The sequence below is a fragment of the Sparus aurata genome, chromosome 19 (assembly GCF_900880675.1).
Source record: "Sparus aurata chromosome 19, fSpaAur1.1, whole genome shotgun sequence".
Taxonomy (NCBI): Eukaryota; Metazoa; Chordata; class Actinopteri; order Spariformes; family Sparidae; genus Sparus; species Sparus aurata.
This window is the reverse complement of record NC_044205.1, coordinates 22,834,740-22,850,752: the sequence shown is the minus strand read 5'-3', so window position 1 is coordinate 22,850,752 and position 16,013 is coordinate 22,834,740. Positions and strand designations below refer to the sequence as shown.

At 39.0% G+C, this 16,013-nt stretch overlaps 2 protein-coding genes across 6 annotated transcripts; both read right to left on the bottom strand.

Annotated features, from left to right (window-relative positions):
• Positions 1-974: 974 nt before the first annotated feature.
• LOC115569608 (ADP-ribosyl cyclase/cyclic ADP-ribose hydrolase 1-like) lies at positions 975-7,012 on the bottom strand. The gene is made up of 8 exons (XM_030397609.1): positions 6,693-7,012; positions 4,527-4,653; positions 4,300-4,435; positions 3,535-3,617; positions 2,370-2,443; positions 1,777-1,863; positions 1,536-1,619; positions 975-1,428 (listed from the first exon to the last, which is right to left on the bottom strand). Exons 1-8 carry the CDS (start codon positions 6,866-6,868, stop codon positions 1,371-1,373), a joined length of 825 nt encoding a protein of 274 aa, XP_030253469.1. The 5' UTR covers positions 6,869-7,012; the 3' UTR covers positions 975-1,370.
• A 2,245-nt stretch (positions 7,013-9,257) lies between these two features.
• LOC115570186 (ADP-ribosyl cyclase/cyclic ADP-ribose hydrolase 1-like) lies at positions 9,258-15,902 on the bottom strand. 5 transcript variants are annotated; one of them, XM_030398573.1, is made up of 12 exons: positions 14,237-15,902; positions 13,764-14,047; positions 13,502-13,651; positions 13,333-13,424; positions 13,102-13,225; positions 12,417-12,543; positions 12,169-12,304; positions 10,946-11,028; positions 10,739-10,812; positions 10,562-10,654; positions 9,765-9,851; positions 9,258-9,658 (listed from the first exon to the last, which is right to left on the bottom strand). In XM_030398573.1, the coding sequence occupies exons 4-12, from the start codon at positions 13,406-13,408 to the stop codon at positions 9,559-9,561; spliced, it is 900 nt and encodes a 299-aa protein (XP_030254433.1). In that variant the 5' UTR covers positions 13,409-13,424; positions 13,502-13,651; positions 13,764-14,047; positions 14,237-15,902; the 3' UTR covers positions 9,258-9,558. The 5 variants fall into 5 exon arrangements, with proteins under 5 accessions (XP_030254433.1, XP_030254434.1, XP_030254436.1 ...); XM_030398574.1 differs by having other exon boundaries at positions 13,502-13,671; positions 13,764-15,902; XM_030398576.1 differs by having other exon boundaries at positions 13,502-13,639; positions 13,764-15,902.
• Positions 15,903-16,013: the final 111 nt, after the last annotated feature.

The window sequence follows — 16,013 nt, the reverse complement described above, 5'->3', positions numbered from 1 at the left end:
ATCATCAAGCCATGAAGCTTGATAGCTGTATTTTATTTCATCATTTTATTATCATATTTGTTTGTATTGTAATACCCCATCATCTGTGCATCATAGTGTTTTAACAAAGGACTGATTGGTTGCTGGTCATTGTCTGTGCAAGTCCAGTGAAACTAAGTTATTCAAACTTTTCGTTCAGCTGTGGTTCTCTTGATAAAAGAAGAGGAAGTCAATTTATGATTACTATATAATCTAATAGCAACTGTGATCCTGATCTCATGCTTGATCTTTGTTATTAGAGCTGTGTTGACTGTACTTTCTTCTGCTGCTGATGACCAGATTACATAACAGGTCAGAGGACGTCAATGTGAAGTCACACTGACTGAATACGCCGATGATGCATTTCTCTCGCCAACCAATTTTTATGCTGTTGTTTTAACCACACTTGAACTAAATGTTTGAGAAATGGGAAACGCATTTCTTCTTCTCATCACTGAGTGGTCATGAAAGTGCTGACAGGGGATGTGTGGTTCACGTTTTGTGTGATCAGAGGGTTCAGTTTTGCGTCCATCCAGCATGAGAGATGTGACTTTCCCACAGGCGTAATGTGCAGACTTCAAATTATTAATGAACCTTTGTTGTTACTGGATTTATTGTGATCACAAATGTTTTAATTACTTTAGTTGCATGATTTATGAAGAGCCCCAACAAGAATAAAAAAAACTTAAAAACTTTTTTGTTTGAGACAAATAAGCAGATTAGGTGAAGTAGGTGGCTTCCTTGTAGATAACTGCTTATCAGTTAATGCTTATTTAATATTTAATGGTTACATAACAAAACAATCTAAGGTCAACATTCAACTCAGTATCATAAAAGTTTCTACAGCAGGTCTCAGATGACTAAGGTTTAATTTAATTGTATATGATTTTATTTTGCGTTATTTATCTACAATGTGAGCTTTGTCTCATATTGCATGAAAATTAAAGTTCACACAATTTAACCTCATATTTTAACACTTTATTTGAAAAACATTACAAGTTCTGCTCCCCAGAGTTTATTGCAGGGGTGAAATGGTCAGTTGAACATGATTAGATAGCAGCACTGGTATTTAACTCTACAGTACATGACACTGAACTCTTCTACTACTTGATAAAAAGCCTCCCAATCACAACCACAACTTTTTGAATAAGGTGCATTGTCATATTGTAAAAATGTATCAAGTTATTTATATAAAAATACACATTTCATATGAAACCAAACTGGCCCACCAGTACAAAAACTATTACATTTCCAACAAACTGCATAATAGAACATTAATTTACAAAGACTGAGCAAATATCTCTTCTAGCTGGTTATTGTTGTGTCTCATCAGGTCAGACAGTCTGACGTCTTCACCAACAGGATCCACAGGGTTTCTGTGGATCAGAGCTGCACTCGTGGATCTGAGCTCTGCACAGAGAGACGAATAACAAGCCGTCAACAAACTGTGAGGACAGAATCATACGTAGTGATCACGTCCTCTCACACACACACACACACACACATGCTGGACTTACTCAGCCACCTCCTTGCAGTTATATTTGATTCCTGCATCCAGCTCCTTTTGTAAGTTTTTCAAAGATGCATTTGTGCAGTTTGTGCTGGAGAGGACACAGAAAACATGACTTTGAGATCATTTTTCACATTAGAAGTTTGTGTTTCTGTATGTTTAGGTGTTGAAACACTAAAATGAAGAACATTTATCACATTTAAGTGAACATTGTTCCGGATATGTTATGTACAAGGTGAACATCTTACACAAAGTTCTTCTGTGTGACAAGAACAACATTCAGGTTTTTCACCCTGGAGGAGTCGAACCTCTTCACCTCGATTGAGGCAAAAATACTGAAATGAAAATATATAATATAATTCATTATATATCATGAAAATAAGGAAGAGCAAAGTTTAGAGAGACAGCATGAAATCAAGTCAACAGGGGACTGTAGATACTAGCAGATAAGCTAGCTGGGAGCAAACAAGCTAAGATGTAAAGACAACAAAACATTAATACACTCAGCAGATAAAATATCTTGATATGAAAGAACCAGCACTCACAGATATTTCTTGTGTCACTTTTAATTTTATTCACAGGTTTAATAACTGGACATAAAGTCGGCGATCAGCGCGGTCACATCGTCACAGTGGCAATGAACAGTAAAACATCTTTTTTTTAACAATAACCTTTCAATAAATAATAGTGAGCAGACATGAACCGTTCATTTTGGTTTCTTGTGCTGGTATGATATCACTTCATCCACACAGTCTTTCAGTCAACGTCAAATGAAATATTAGAAAAGAGCTATTTCTTCTCTGTCCGTTCTCACAAATAAGAAGTGTGTAGAGCAACTCACCTTGCAGAATTGAATGGGGTGGTGATGGATCCGTTTAGCATCGCGGTGACGTCACCGCACGCAACGTCTGCAAACTACAGACAAGAATAATATAATATTAATGTTAAACTGATATTTGGGATGAAGCCATAATCCCTTAATTGGGAAAAATGACTTCGCTCCTCACAGACAAATCACTAAGAGGCACCTTTATCAATATTTTGCGATTAGGTACAAGATTCAAAGTAGTTTGTTTGTCCTTGAACAAATAAAATAAGGACTAATTTAGCTAATTGCTTTACCGTCAAAAAGCTGCTACAGTATAATTAAGCGATCACCGTTTCAATGTAGATTCAGGAATTCTGAACATTCTTATAGTCATTAGTCATCAAGGTGTTATCCTAGTGGTTATTCACGAACACACTACACAAACACTTCCGCCAGCTGCTTCCAAATGCAGCCCCCACACTGATTTATCACCTGAACAACCAGGTTGTTTATAGGACTTTCCAGTGCAGGGAAATATTACACAGAGGAGATAATTACTAGATGAACAGCGTCACATTCCAGGCATATCAACAACTCAAGTTGTGTGCAGCAGTCTTGGAACATAAAATGCTGAAAATCTTGCTAATGCTGACCTCCAGTGGTTGAAGTTGTCGTCTTGCATCAGGGATGTATAAGCTTGCTGCCTCAACTCACTGCTACGTGTTCGGTCACAGGTGCGACAGACAAACTGAATCAATAAATAAATAGCTGCTTTACTTTCTTAGAGCAGCAGTAGCTGATGAGAATCAGTGTCTGAACTTGTAGTGTTTTCGTTCTGTCATGCTTCAGCTGTAGACGTAACACCTGGTTTGTTTGACAGGCTGTTAACTGTTGGTTTTACTTCATTTCAAGTTTCAGCACCGGCACAATCCAACCCTTGGCTCCTCTGAATGAGTGGGTTGCCTCTGCTCACTCAGGAGAGAGCTACGCAATGTGGCTCCATGGAGACCGGCACAAAGCCTCATTGATGAAGAACCAGGCTGAGTGACCTTTTTCTCTTCTCCCCTCTCCATCATAATCACTTATATTCAGGAGAGGCTTGCTTTGCCGTATGCTCCACATATGTATCATCTTAAACACTGATCCCAGGACGGTCAGACTTTTTGGCAAAGACGGCAAATTCTTGTCGTTCACTTACAGCAGCTGAGGCTCTGTTCCAAAACGAGCGAACAGTGTTGTTCTCACAGTACGTCCATCCTGGGCAGCCGGTGGTGAATGTTTCTGGAACAACACACAGACACACAGACACACAAACGTTCAACATTTTGCTTTTTCAGTGTGGTTAATCAGAATTTGCTTCAGTGAGCTGCTCACATGAAACAAAACAGAAACATCAAGACATCACCAACCCAAAAGGACACACAGTAAATGGTTAAATATCTTAAGATTAGAAAGATAAAAACAGCTCAACTCAACAATTACTTTGGAGTTACTGGGAGTTAAAGGAATAGTTCAACATTTTGAGAACACATTAATTCCCTTTCTTAATCAGAACTAGAAGAGTTTTGGTTTGGCACGATAGCACTACATCATAACTCCCTGTGATATGTGAACTTCACGTCCTTTTTTTTCTTGTCTTATCAGAGAGCTCCAGCCAGGAACTATTTATAATGGTAAAAAAAAAACGCCTGACATGACTAAACATGCTGTCATATAATGCTATGTAAAAGTAACTGCAGGCATGACAATACCACCTTTGGAATTTGCCGTCTGCAATCATTACGGCTCAAGTGGAAGAGGCATGCAACACTCACAGAGGGCATGTTAGGAATTTTGCTTAAATACTGAAAACAGGTTTAAAGACGTCTTCAAAACAGTCTTCAGTGTTACATATATACTTATCAATTCACTAAGCTGCACTAAAATGTACACAATTATGAAGGGATTTCTTGACAAGTCTTACCACTACTGCCCTCCTTCCCACACCAGGTCAGATCATTCACCACGCTCCCCAGCAAAGTGTCCTCCAGGGTGAGAAAACAATCCTTCTTCTCGGTGAAGTCATGGACCAGATCCTTCGTTTTGCTCCAGAACATCATCTGACCCAAAATAAGAGTTTATATCATAATTATTAAAGGTATTATCCTGAAGTCAGGAGTGAATAACGTGCACACTTTGTGTTGAGTTTACCCGGCCGCATGCAGGTTTGAAGTGGGCTGCGGCAATGAAAGGGTCGTAGGCTTCCATGGGAACTTCACAAGGGTCTCGCCCTACATAGGCTTTTTCGAATGCACCCCATATCTTCTCACAGTTGTATCTGGAAAATAGACAACAGTGCTGCTTAGTCTCAGGAATGTGGATTGGCCTCATTCTGGTGGAAAAGGACCAAATTTAGCGACAGGCTTTGTTCACTAGGTTTACTAACACACCAGATAGTTGTCATTTAACAAAGGGGAATAAGACATTTATTTCTTGCTTGAACATTAAGAAAAACTATTTCAAGTGAGATGACAGCTGTTTAATTGTGCAGACAAATATTACAGTGTTTGTGGAGGTAAAGGCGCATGTTCTGTTTCACTAAATGGATGCATACTGTATGTTTGAAGAAGACCTCAACTTAATCTGTTTAAGAGTTTAAGAGATGAGTATTCCAGTCAATACTGTCTCGTAACAATAAATAACCCAGAGTAAAGTGCTTCATGCAATTTAGAAACAGCATCGTCATTACAAACAGAGTCCTGGGAGTAAGCCAGCCTCTCACTGACTGTAATATCAAACAGACCAAACCTTTGACTGGTCTCAAATTTACTGTGTTACCATTCTGTGTAGCCGCAGGCACTCTTACTACACCCCTCCCACTTTGTTAACATAAACATGAATCATTCGGTGTTGCCAAGATTGCTTAAGCTTTGCCAACATGCACGCACTCCCCACTCATTCAATCACAACTTCTGCATTTTGATTTGTTTCACGGAGGTTGTCTGTAAATGTAGCACCCAGTGGCCAGTTTAATATGTACACCAAGCTAAACGTAGTCTAATCCAACATTCAAAGAGCTGCTGATTTTGGTGGTTGTAGTGTGCAGCTGCTTTGAGGTGTTTCTTTTAGTTCGCCTACCAGCATTGATGCAAACCAGGTGGACAAAATAATAGAAACACATGTAGTTATGACGCAATGCAGTTCAACAGCACCACAAACTACACCTTCTTTCAAAGCGACCAAAAAGTGTAAATCTTTTTTGCCTGTGTGAAGGGATTTACTGCAGAACTTTTGTATTTGACTGCAGTGGTGGAAGAAGTATTCAGAACCTTTACTTACAGTAAAAGTATGCAAGTATCATCTGTGAAGTTTACTTGAAGTATCAAAAGTAAAAGTACTTATTATTTATTAAAATGTTCTCTGTCTGATGTTTTTGCTGCTTTTATTGTTGCATTCAATATGAGTGTTGCATTTTACTGCTGGAGTTGTTTAAGGTTGAAGTATTTCACTAACGTTATAAACTATCTGCTGTCTTGGGTAGTTTATGTGATTTATATGTGATCATGTTACATTAGGGTTGCAGCGATATACCGCTTTCCACATATACCCTGGTATGAAAATTGATGCTTAGTATCATACCCTGTAAATTTGTTTATCAGCGGTAATTAATTCTACCAATGCAGTGTTATTAAAAATATTAATATTTCAAGCTTATGTCAACTTCCATATATCTCAGGACATAATATTTTGTGTAATTATAACAAAGCGTGTGTTCAAACACTTTTGTTTTGATTCCTTTAAGGGTTGTCGTAACTAATAATAATGAAAATATCTTTTAGTGAATATTTTCTACTAAAATCCTCACATTTGACCTTTTATAGGCTTAATTATAAAACAATTATAAATGCAATTATGCAAAGATATGAAGACAGACAGAAAAATGAGACACTAAAAATAATAATTAAACATATATTAATCTGTGATTAAAACATTTGAAAAAATATGACCATCTGAAAAGTAAGTTTTGGTTAACTATCAGACAAATGCAGTGCAGAGGAAAGCAGAATATTTGAATGTGAGATAAAGTGGAGTGCAGGTGTAAAGTACAAGTACCTCAAACTTGTTCTTGAGTAAATACACCTACAGGGTTTGGCTACATTCACCACCTGTTTTTAAGCTAGGTGTTTTGAACTTAAGCTAGGCTACATGCTAGCTTAACGCGACAAATATTTGACATATTTCGAATTTCATTCTAAATGTAATTAATGTCAGTCCCACGGTTGTGTGTGAGGAAGTCATTGATTATCACTGAAACTGACTCCAGTCACTCAGGATCGACATTCTCCACGCTAACGGTTGTTAACTGACGTCTCTTACCCTTCGAACTGTTCACATCTGTCAATAAACGTTGATTTAAAGCTGGTTCCCTGTCGGAGGATCAGTCCCAGGACGACAGCGACTACAATAATGAGGAGCAGGACTGCGACGACACTTAAAACCCGGCAGCGTCTCCCGCGTCTCTTCTCCGGAGAGCCAAACTCACCGCGGTCCATTAAAAAAAAAAAAATCAACGCTCTTCAAGCCGTTAAAATTAAAATGGGAGTTCGGTGCCAAGCTGCTGTTTTGTTGACACTGAGACGGCGCTCGCGCTCGGACGTCTATTTATGGAGGGGGCGCACTGAGTGCGCGCGCACACGTGAACACTGGCTCGTGTCCACAAAATCAGCAGGAGTCTTATCTGGAGCAGCCAGAGTGAGGTCACAGTGAGGTCACAGTGAGGTCAGAGGGTCACAGCACTGATTGTCAGAGCACAGGGGAATAACTTTACTTAAGTGTTAATGTGTATGGAGGAGGAACTCAGATCTTTGTACTAGAGTAAATGTAGTAACCAGAGTGTGGAAATACTCTATTACTCCAGCAAAAGAGAGTAAAAGTATTCATTATACATTGAAGAGAGTATACATACAATAACACATTTTATTGGACAACATACTGTATAAGACGATATGGATATATATCTGTAATTGGCCCATATTAGCCAATAATATACTAATATGGCTTCCCAAATGTAATTGGATACTTTTCCACCACTGGTATTAATATTTATGCTATACTTGATAATTCACTGTTCTATTTAGATTAAAGATTTTACATTAAAGAAACGTTATGTAGATATTGGCATTCATGTGATCTGGCGCCCGACCCACAATGCAGCACTGTTTTAGATATAGCTCCCAGATGTGTGTCAGTGTGTCAGACGTACTTTAGGTGCTAACTACAAAGAAAACTCATCACATCACAACGTTATGTGTTTAAAACTTGTATCGCAAAGTAAGCGCGTACGTAACGCTGTGATCCAACCCTCTCACTTAAGTTACATAGTGCAGAAGTGAGTAAAAGTAAAAGAGACACCCTTCATCCTATTACGATGATTGCACACCCTCCCCGAATAACCTAAAACAGAAATAAAAACATATATATTATGATTAAAAAATATAATTTGTTTTGATATATTATGACTATTATATTTTGCCTCACATAGGAATAAAAATCAGGTATAGAAACACTGAATTCTCTAATGTTTTGCTGACATAAATTAGTTAAATTCATGTATAACGTGTGTAAAAAAACATCTAAAACGTGTTATTATTATTATTATTATTATTATTACCACCATCAGCTACTGCAATTGTCCTCAACTGCACTTTGATATTTACTGTCATTCATCTACATTCAACCAGGAAGATCAAAAATACCCTTGTGGTTCAGGTATGAGCACGTTTGCAAGCCTTTCTTTCCGGAGGCCATTCAAACTTCGTGGTCTTTTTCTTTAATGCTGGCTGCGTTCACTCTTTTTACCTTTGTGTATCAGACAGGTAGGTAAGATTATCGTATATAATTAGGAGCTGTTGCGGTAGCAGGGGGAAGCTGGCGTAAGTTAGTGTTAATCAGCCGCTGACAGTTGCTTGCGAGCAACGATTGAAAGATCAGAGTCATCAATAGCTGTCACGGGTAAACATGTTGAGAAATGCAGCAGACCTTTGAGCTCAAGAGAGAAGAGCAACACCAGTAGTTTGTTATCATTCCATTAAACAGGCTCTCCATCTCTGTTTTGCAGGAAGCACAATGACTTAATGATCTAGTAACACATGTATATAATTTTGTGGATGTCTCCTGCTTTAATTATCTTATACCGTTAAACAAATCACATGTTTAGTAATGAGTATGTTATGGTTTTGAGTACAAATCAAACTCTGAACTTTGATACTAACAGGATCTTTTGTTACACTAAAAAAACAAACAGGTCGAGTTGCACAGGTTAACTGTGTGGGTGTGTTGTCTCGAGGCTGTTCACCCATGAAGACTTAACACACACAACAATGGAACCAAAAAGTTATTGTAAGGTCACCAGTAACAAGCAAACAAAACAAGAATATTAATAATCTCAGACTACTGAAAATATGACATATTTTTGCGCTATATTGTAACCGTTCAGGTCAAGGCCTGCAGTGTTTCCACTGTGAACTTTGGTCCTATAAACACAGACAGGTGGTTCAGATATGGACGTACTAAACAGCTTTGAGGTCTGGGGCAAAAATGAGCTGCTGGGCCCCAATAAAGCTCTATTTATTCAACTCTCAGTGAAAAGTATACAGGTTTTTCATGCTTGATTGAACACAAATGCTTTAAAACCCTTGTGAAAATTTCACACATGGCATTGTTTTTTCATCGAAACTAATTGTTTAACTTGTGAAAATAAGATAACATACATAAACTCACTGGCAATTGGCTTTTTCCACATGTCCAAACAACGCATGGCACAATAAAACGTAACACTTGTGTTTTTTACATGCGAATTCCACATTTTCATATGGGATTGATTGAATTCCACTTGTAATCTTAGCATGTGAAAATAAAATAATGTCACATATGAACAGGTCATTTTCACATATGAATTAAAATGTACACATTTTAATAAACATTTACACATGTAAATTACATACGCTCATATCCAATTGACTTTTTACATAAATGGAAATAAAAAGGTGGTCTTAAAAATTACATTTTTACCTACCGGGCTTCAAAATGAGGTAACCTTCTGCCCTGTGCTGTCATTATCATTCAGCTGATATACTTCACTTCAGGTCATCTTTTGAACAGTCAGTTTAATTAAGCCTTTTCTTTACCGACAATAAGAAGTCAAACAAACAATTTCAGAAAACATGCTGAATCGGTGGGTGATTCAGTTCAACGTGAGGCTCCTTCTGAGCAACAGGCTGTTTGCACATGTTTGGCAGGAAGACAATTTGGGGTTCTGGATGCACTGAAGGATCATCAAGGTCCTGTGGACAAATATTATATCTGTTACCTCAGGGTGCTGTCAGGAAGTTCATTGTGAAGCGATACACAACATCTGTAGCAAACCTCAGGTCCTTCTCAGTCACTTACTCGTCGTTGTTTGTGCAAGTCCAGCGGAAACCTCTGGACTTGAGGATCTGGATCAGGTCTACAATGGATCCTTGACTACATGATTCTCTGTAGAGGACAAAAACAAGGCGCTTGATTGGTGGTTCTAACTGTTCACCACTTTTTAATAAGTCTCCATTTATAATGAGGCTATAAGCTGTATCTAATGGTAATCAATGGCTGTAAGAGGCCATTAATGAGGTAAGCTTTGGGTTGCCAGGTTCTGCAAAAGGAAAAAAAATAGTGTTTATCTTTTCTTTGTGGTAATAAATCATCATTTTTGTCAATACACATGCATACAATAAAACATGTTCTTGTCATTTCAAGAGAGTGAAGGCAAAGAGTGAGTGATGGGTAGCTACAATAGTAATACATATTTGTGGGTTTTAAAGGTACTAATAAGCCACACAGTGTGCAGTTACGGTGGTTGATAAGGTATTAAAATGGATTTCAGTTCAGATTCTTATCAAATTGTTTCCCTATATTAACCATTAGAGGTACTTTGTGATGAATTAAAGAGCAGAAAAGAAAGGTTTTCTGGTTGAAGAGCCTGTCAGAGGTTTTATTTTTCACAACCTGGCAACACAAAAGTTATCCACATTCACTGCTTTTGATCTATGAATCTGTATCTATAAATAATTGGCCTGAAATGGTAAGTAAGTAATTGGTTACAATGTAAAGACCCTGTATAAAAGGTGATGAATTGGACAGTGGTACTGTATTATATGAAAATAACACTTTACTGTTATGCAGTAAGTATCAGCTGATTTAATGCTCACATGAAGGGTCCCTCTAGATTGGCCACTACCTTTATGTTGACATAATTCACCCTGTGTGGGTTCAGACCGTCCAGCTCAACACTCCCAAACATGCTGAATGAGACAAGAGGAGATTATTTTACAGACACCCAGCAAACACCACTTTCTTCAATATTTGCGTCTTTACTTTTTGCTTACCTTTTTCTATTGAAGGCGTTGACAATAGATCCATTCAGTAACACTGTGATGTTGCCGCACGCCATCTCTGCAAACTGACAAAGAGGTGAAGAATATCGCATGAGAGCAATATTCCATGGCTGCTTCTGGAACAGTATGTTGCATATAAATGATAAACAACAACACAGCTGTGTGGGCTGAAGAAGAAGTTTCTGACATTAAACTCACATTTTGGGACGCTCGCCTCCACAGGGAGTACACTGGATGATTTCTACATGCCGACCACTCCGGACAAGAACTGAAATCAAAACCTGTGTGCCACATTCACAGCTGTCAGTTAGAGAAGGCTGAGTGTCGTCACCTTAATTATCTTAGACATTACTACAAATCTGAGGAAAACGTGTGTTGACAAGCATTTTGGCGGGTTAGTCACTCAACACTAGCACTGCGCTATAATATCCTGAAGGCTCGGCTGAACATCTAGGAGCACAGCTGCAGCTGCTTGAGCGATGATGTTTTATTTGAATCCCAGTGCTAAACAAGCTTCATCATTCCAAAAATGCACGGATAAGAGAAAAATGTTTTTATCATTGAATATTAATGATAAGATTTTAAAAGAATAGTTGAGGAAAATTGGATTTATAGTGGTCATTTTGTTAAGAATAATTATGCATGTTAAGAAAATTCAATGCATTTATATTTTTTGTCACTACTTTAGGGAAAAACATAATCAAGCCATATGACAACATTGACATATATTTTGTTTTTAAGTTGACTTGGTGAACTGTTGCTTGTTACACATCAGCAGACACGTTTCTGGCCCAAAATCAGAGCAATATTCACTCTCTTTTATCTCTGTTTTTGGTCTCCACCAACTACTGAGCTCTGTAGCTGTGACCAGGTGGCCGCTAACCTTGTCTTTCGGCCGTTGGGTATGTATGCTTTTCTGTTAGCTTCCTCACTGAACACGGCTTCCTGCTGCTGCTATAATAGATTGTAAAATTGAAACAATCAGCTGAAAGAGTCATTATGAGCAATACATTTTACTTAGTCACTTGATCCATTCTTTTAAAAAGATATGGATTCGTGCAGCGTTAAGAAAGCCAGTAATAGCAAAATAAATAATACCTTTATATGTTTTCCTTTTAATTCTCTTCCTTTTGGTACCCAGTCGGGTCACAGTAAACAAAGAGAGTTACTCGCTGTCTTTAACAATGATTTCATTACTAAAGTGTTTCCTAACCTGACAGTCGTGAGCCTTTAAATGGCTCAAGAAATAACTTTTACTTTTTATTTGATAATTAACAGGAAAGAAAAGACTAAAATTGTTGTTCTCCTTGATTTTAAGAGATTGAGCTTGCTACTCATTAACAAGAGTAAGCATCATGTTTGAGTGTTTTGAGTTATAATTTTTAAATGTCTCTGTCTTGTTAGAACCAGACATGATCTACCGGAGTCTTGCTCTTGTCCACACCAGATGAGGTCGTTGAACATGTAGCCGACCAGCGTGTCCTCCAGTGTCCAGAAGTGGCGCACCACAGCTGCATAGCTGTGCATCAGTGTCCTGGTTTTACTCCAGAAGAGGAACTGGGCAGAAGGGAGGGCAGTGATGAAGCAGCTTAACTCAAGGATTTTCCATCTTAAGAGGTAAAAGTGACAAATCATGAACATAAATCGAATTTGGGGGGCTCGTGCTCACCGAATCACAAGGCCAGGTTTGTGGCATCGCATAAAACATGGGATGATAATCCTCCACGGTCACATTACAAGAGGACTGACGGACGACCGCCTCTTCGAACTGACTCCAGATGTCCTCACAGTCATACCTACACATGAATGATGATTTAGCTCTTACTGCCAAGATTCAAAAGTGAATTACTTAGTGTTAGGACCCATGAATTTAACAGAATTTTTTGCATAATATGTTAAATAGAAAATGCGTGACATGAACTGAGAAAAGTTCAGAATTCTGGTTGAGTTGGCACTGAATGATGATTTTGTAGTGATAAACTGAACTGCAACTACACATTGAATGAGTTTTAAGCTTCTTTCAAAAGGAACTTGAGCAAATATTGCCGAATTGTTATCAAGTTGTGTGAAGTTCCCGTGAAATAAAACATCTATTCATACAAAGAGTATCGGTACATGCCCTCGTACCAGTTTCCTTCTTTGTCTCGGGTTCTTTCTTCTTCCTGACTCATTCAACTCATTCAACATCACATCAGAACTAATGTTACCACACTGGCTTCACCATTTACTCAGTCTTTATTCGCCCATAGAGAGAAAACCAAGTCATTCACGTTTCGAGGCTGAGGTAACTTCTGTTCAAATCAAAAGGTCAGGACTGTAAATGTTGATGACACGTGAGTATAAATCATCATTACCTCAAGCTGGGGTTAACTAGCGTGATGTAACTGTAACACCTTCCCACCACGATGTGTTTAATGTTGGGGGTTGTCCCGAGCTCAGCCCTCAGTAGGCCAGGACGGAGCAGGAGCATAATAAACCCTTTGAAATGGACACGAAGACGGAAGAAAGAGGACATTATCTTTCGCGGCTTGGGAGGGGCACATCAGAAAGAAACATCTGTGGGAATGTCAGGAGGAGTTACTTACATAGACTCATGGTGATCATTACAAAGAACGCAGATGTTTTGGGGGAGCTCATGATGGCGATACCCTGGGTGTTCATGCCTCAACCCGCCTCACTGCGGATCAATCGAAACATTTTGTTTTACATTTTCGTTCGGATTCCAGGGAAGCGGGAACTTTCACAGGAACTCACAGGGAGATTGTTTGCCACTGCGTGCCCGACTGAAATGTGATTTCCCTTGTTGCATGTACAAAAAAACGTCCTCCCACGTTTAGGTTTTTGTCTGGAGCCGTCAAACCTGGCAACTTCTCAAACACCCTGCAGGAGATTCTGACACATGACCTTTAAGAAAACAATAACATCTTCCAGCATTCGGAGGAGCAATTATTAAAATATGTGAACAAGCATGCCCAGTTTTGTAAGTCAGAGGTGAAATGTAGAAGGGAGCGCTCACCATTTTTCAGTGCAGAATGTTGAAGCGCAGCTTCTCGGGTCAGATTCTGTCCGTCGTGGTGTGATCTGACGTCCTCTCAGGGGCGAACGCTCGTCACGCCCGAGTCTTCACAGGTCGACAAACACAACACAACACAGCTCCTTCCCAGCCCGCAGAGACATTCATAAAGGACAGATGAGATGGCGAAGAGTAGATCCGCATGACTCCCATTATGGTGTCATTAAGAATCTCCCCACACAGAGAGAGTGTGTGTGCTGTTTTCTGAGACCTGGTGCCATGACGGGCTGGGGGAAAAACATATGTGTGTGTTTAACTGGACTCAAGACGACATCCCAGGAAAAATAAGCATTAAGAAGAAGTCAGCAGACATAGATCTGTTTCCTCCTCTTTAAAGACACGCTGGCTGTGTGAAGTAATTGTTACAGGTTAATGCAACAATAGTGTAATATTTCTTCATTCTTCCCGCAACCTACCTATTGTACACAATCTCGACTCCATTGTAGTTTTGAGGACTTGAGCGCCTCTCCATCACTGCATACTTAAGGACTACATTTAGCTTAGCTTAGCTTAGTTCACAGGTTATAGCTGTATTTTGTTTGCTCTAGAACAGAGGTGCCCAGGTTTTTTTCCCCCTTGGAGGGCCAAAACTAAAACTTAATGGTGGAACACCTTTTGTATTGTACTGTTATGATGCAAAGATGGCACAAGAAGTCTGAAGTTCCCTTGACTGACTATCATCCAGTGTCACTCTGCCCACCATGCTCAGATAGTGGAAAACGATTAATGATACAGGATCCTACATATCTCTCAAAAAAACAAAACAAATGGCATAAACTGATTTACATTAAAGTAGAAAAAAATAAAACATGAATAGATAAGATAGATGAATTAACCTCTGGCAGGCCAAATTTGGCCCTCAGCCCTTACTTCTGTCAGCCCTGCCTGAAGTAACTCAAAAACGACTGTACGGCTTGCTGCGAAATTTGGCAAAAATAAAGCAAAATAAAATTAAAGGCGATCACCAGAGGATGAGGAACAACAACCTCGATCTCTTGACTCTTCATCTCGCTTTACCGTCAGATCAAACTTCAGTTTTTATGCTTGCCTGCAAATGACTTTCACATCCGCCTCAGCTGCACTTTGAGTTTGACGCTCATTCGCAAATTTTGTCATGCTGCTTTGGCTCAAAGCATCACTTTCATCACCAACGTCTAATGTTTTCAAAATGTCACTGATTTGCGAAAGAGGCGTTCTGCAATTAACGGTTCAGACCAGGTGACACAGTATCTGAGAGTACCAGCTGTGAGGGGAATGTCCTCTGGATCTTATACCTTAATTTGTTCTCTGCTCTAAATAATAATGATTACAGAATACTTGAGATTGTTTCTGATGAAGTGTAAACGTTCTTCATGTGAAATGTCCTGACTATAATGAACAGTATCAGCGAGGCAAACTCACATTAGAGGCCTGAGTGACCCGTTACATCGTTCAACTCGTGTTCTTTATCACCAAATCTACAGAAAACTGCCATCAGCTGAATGCTGTCCTCATTCTACTTCTGTGTCTTAAGACATCATATATATATAAAAAAAAAAACACTACTCAAGGTCAGAGGAATTGGATGTAATTTATGCCCGACTGTTGCCAGACATCTCATTAATTCCTCAAGGAATTTATCATTTCTGAATTTCCGCCACCTCGTCTGCGAGATACAGGCCGTCTGAGGTTAAATCTGTAGGAGTGTGGATGAGACGGCGCCCTCCTGATTTTAAAGCTAATTGCGCTGTTAGCACTCTTCGCAGGAGGACAGAGCGTCTCCGCAGGACTAATGTTGACATTAAGCGCTCCGAGGTTCAGCAGCTGAATACAGCCTCGAATGAGAGAAGGACTCAAGGACTGAATGCTAAAGAAAGCACGCTTACTTTAATACTAACTTCTGTATAAATGTACAGAAAGTGTTTGTTTTTTTCTTGGAAGCAGAACTTGCCATGAGTGGGAAGTCTGATAATGAACTTAAAAAGGAAACTTAACAGTAATTACCTTACAATACTTCCTCTTCGACGGATTTAGCTGTTTGATGACCGCAATGTAAAACGTTTCATGACCTAAAATAATTTGGGGAAGTGGAGGAAGTGGTTCTTATTCTCACAGGTATCATGACCCTGACAATCTTTAGTCAGCAATTCAGTGTATTCATACAGCAATAAAAACTACTTGCTAACTATTACTGGTTGACACATGAGAGGGAAT

Coding starts and splice junctions, on each gene's coding strand:
- LOC115569608 (XM_030397609.1), bottom strand. CDS start 6,868: ATGGACCGCGGTGAGTTTGGCTCTCCGGAGAAGAGACGCGGGAGACGC. Junction 4,436..4,526: donor TCAAACCTGCATGCGGCCGG/GTAAACTCAACA, acceptor ATTTTGGGTCAG/ATGATGTTCTGGAGCAAAAC. Junction 1,864..2,369: donor ACCCCATTCAATTCTGCAAG/GTGAGTTGCTCT, acceptor TTTTCATTTCAG/TATTTTTGCCTCAATCGAGG.
- LOC115570186 (XM_030398574.1), bottom strand. CDS start 13,408: ATGAACACCCAGGGTATCGCCATCATGAGCTCCCCCAAAACATCTGCG. Junction 11,029..12,168: donor TGGACAAGAGCAAGACTCCG/GTAGATCATGTC, acceptor TGTGGCACACAG/GTTTTGATTTCAGTTCTTGT. Junction 9,852..10,561: donor AATCTAGAGGGACCCTTCAT/GTGAGCATTAAA, acceptor TGTCCTCTACAG/AGAATCATGTAGTCAAGGAT.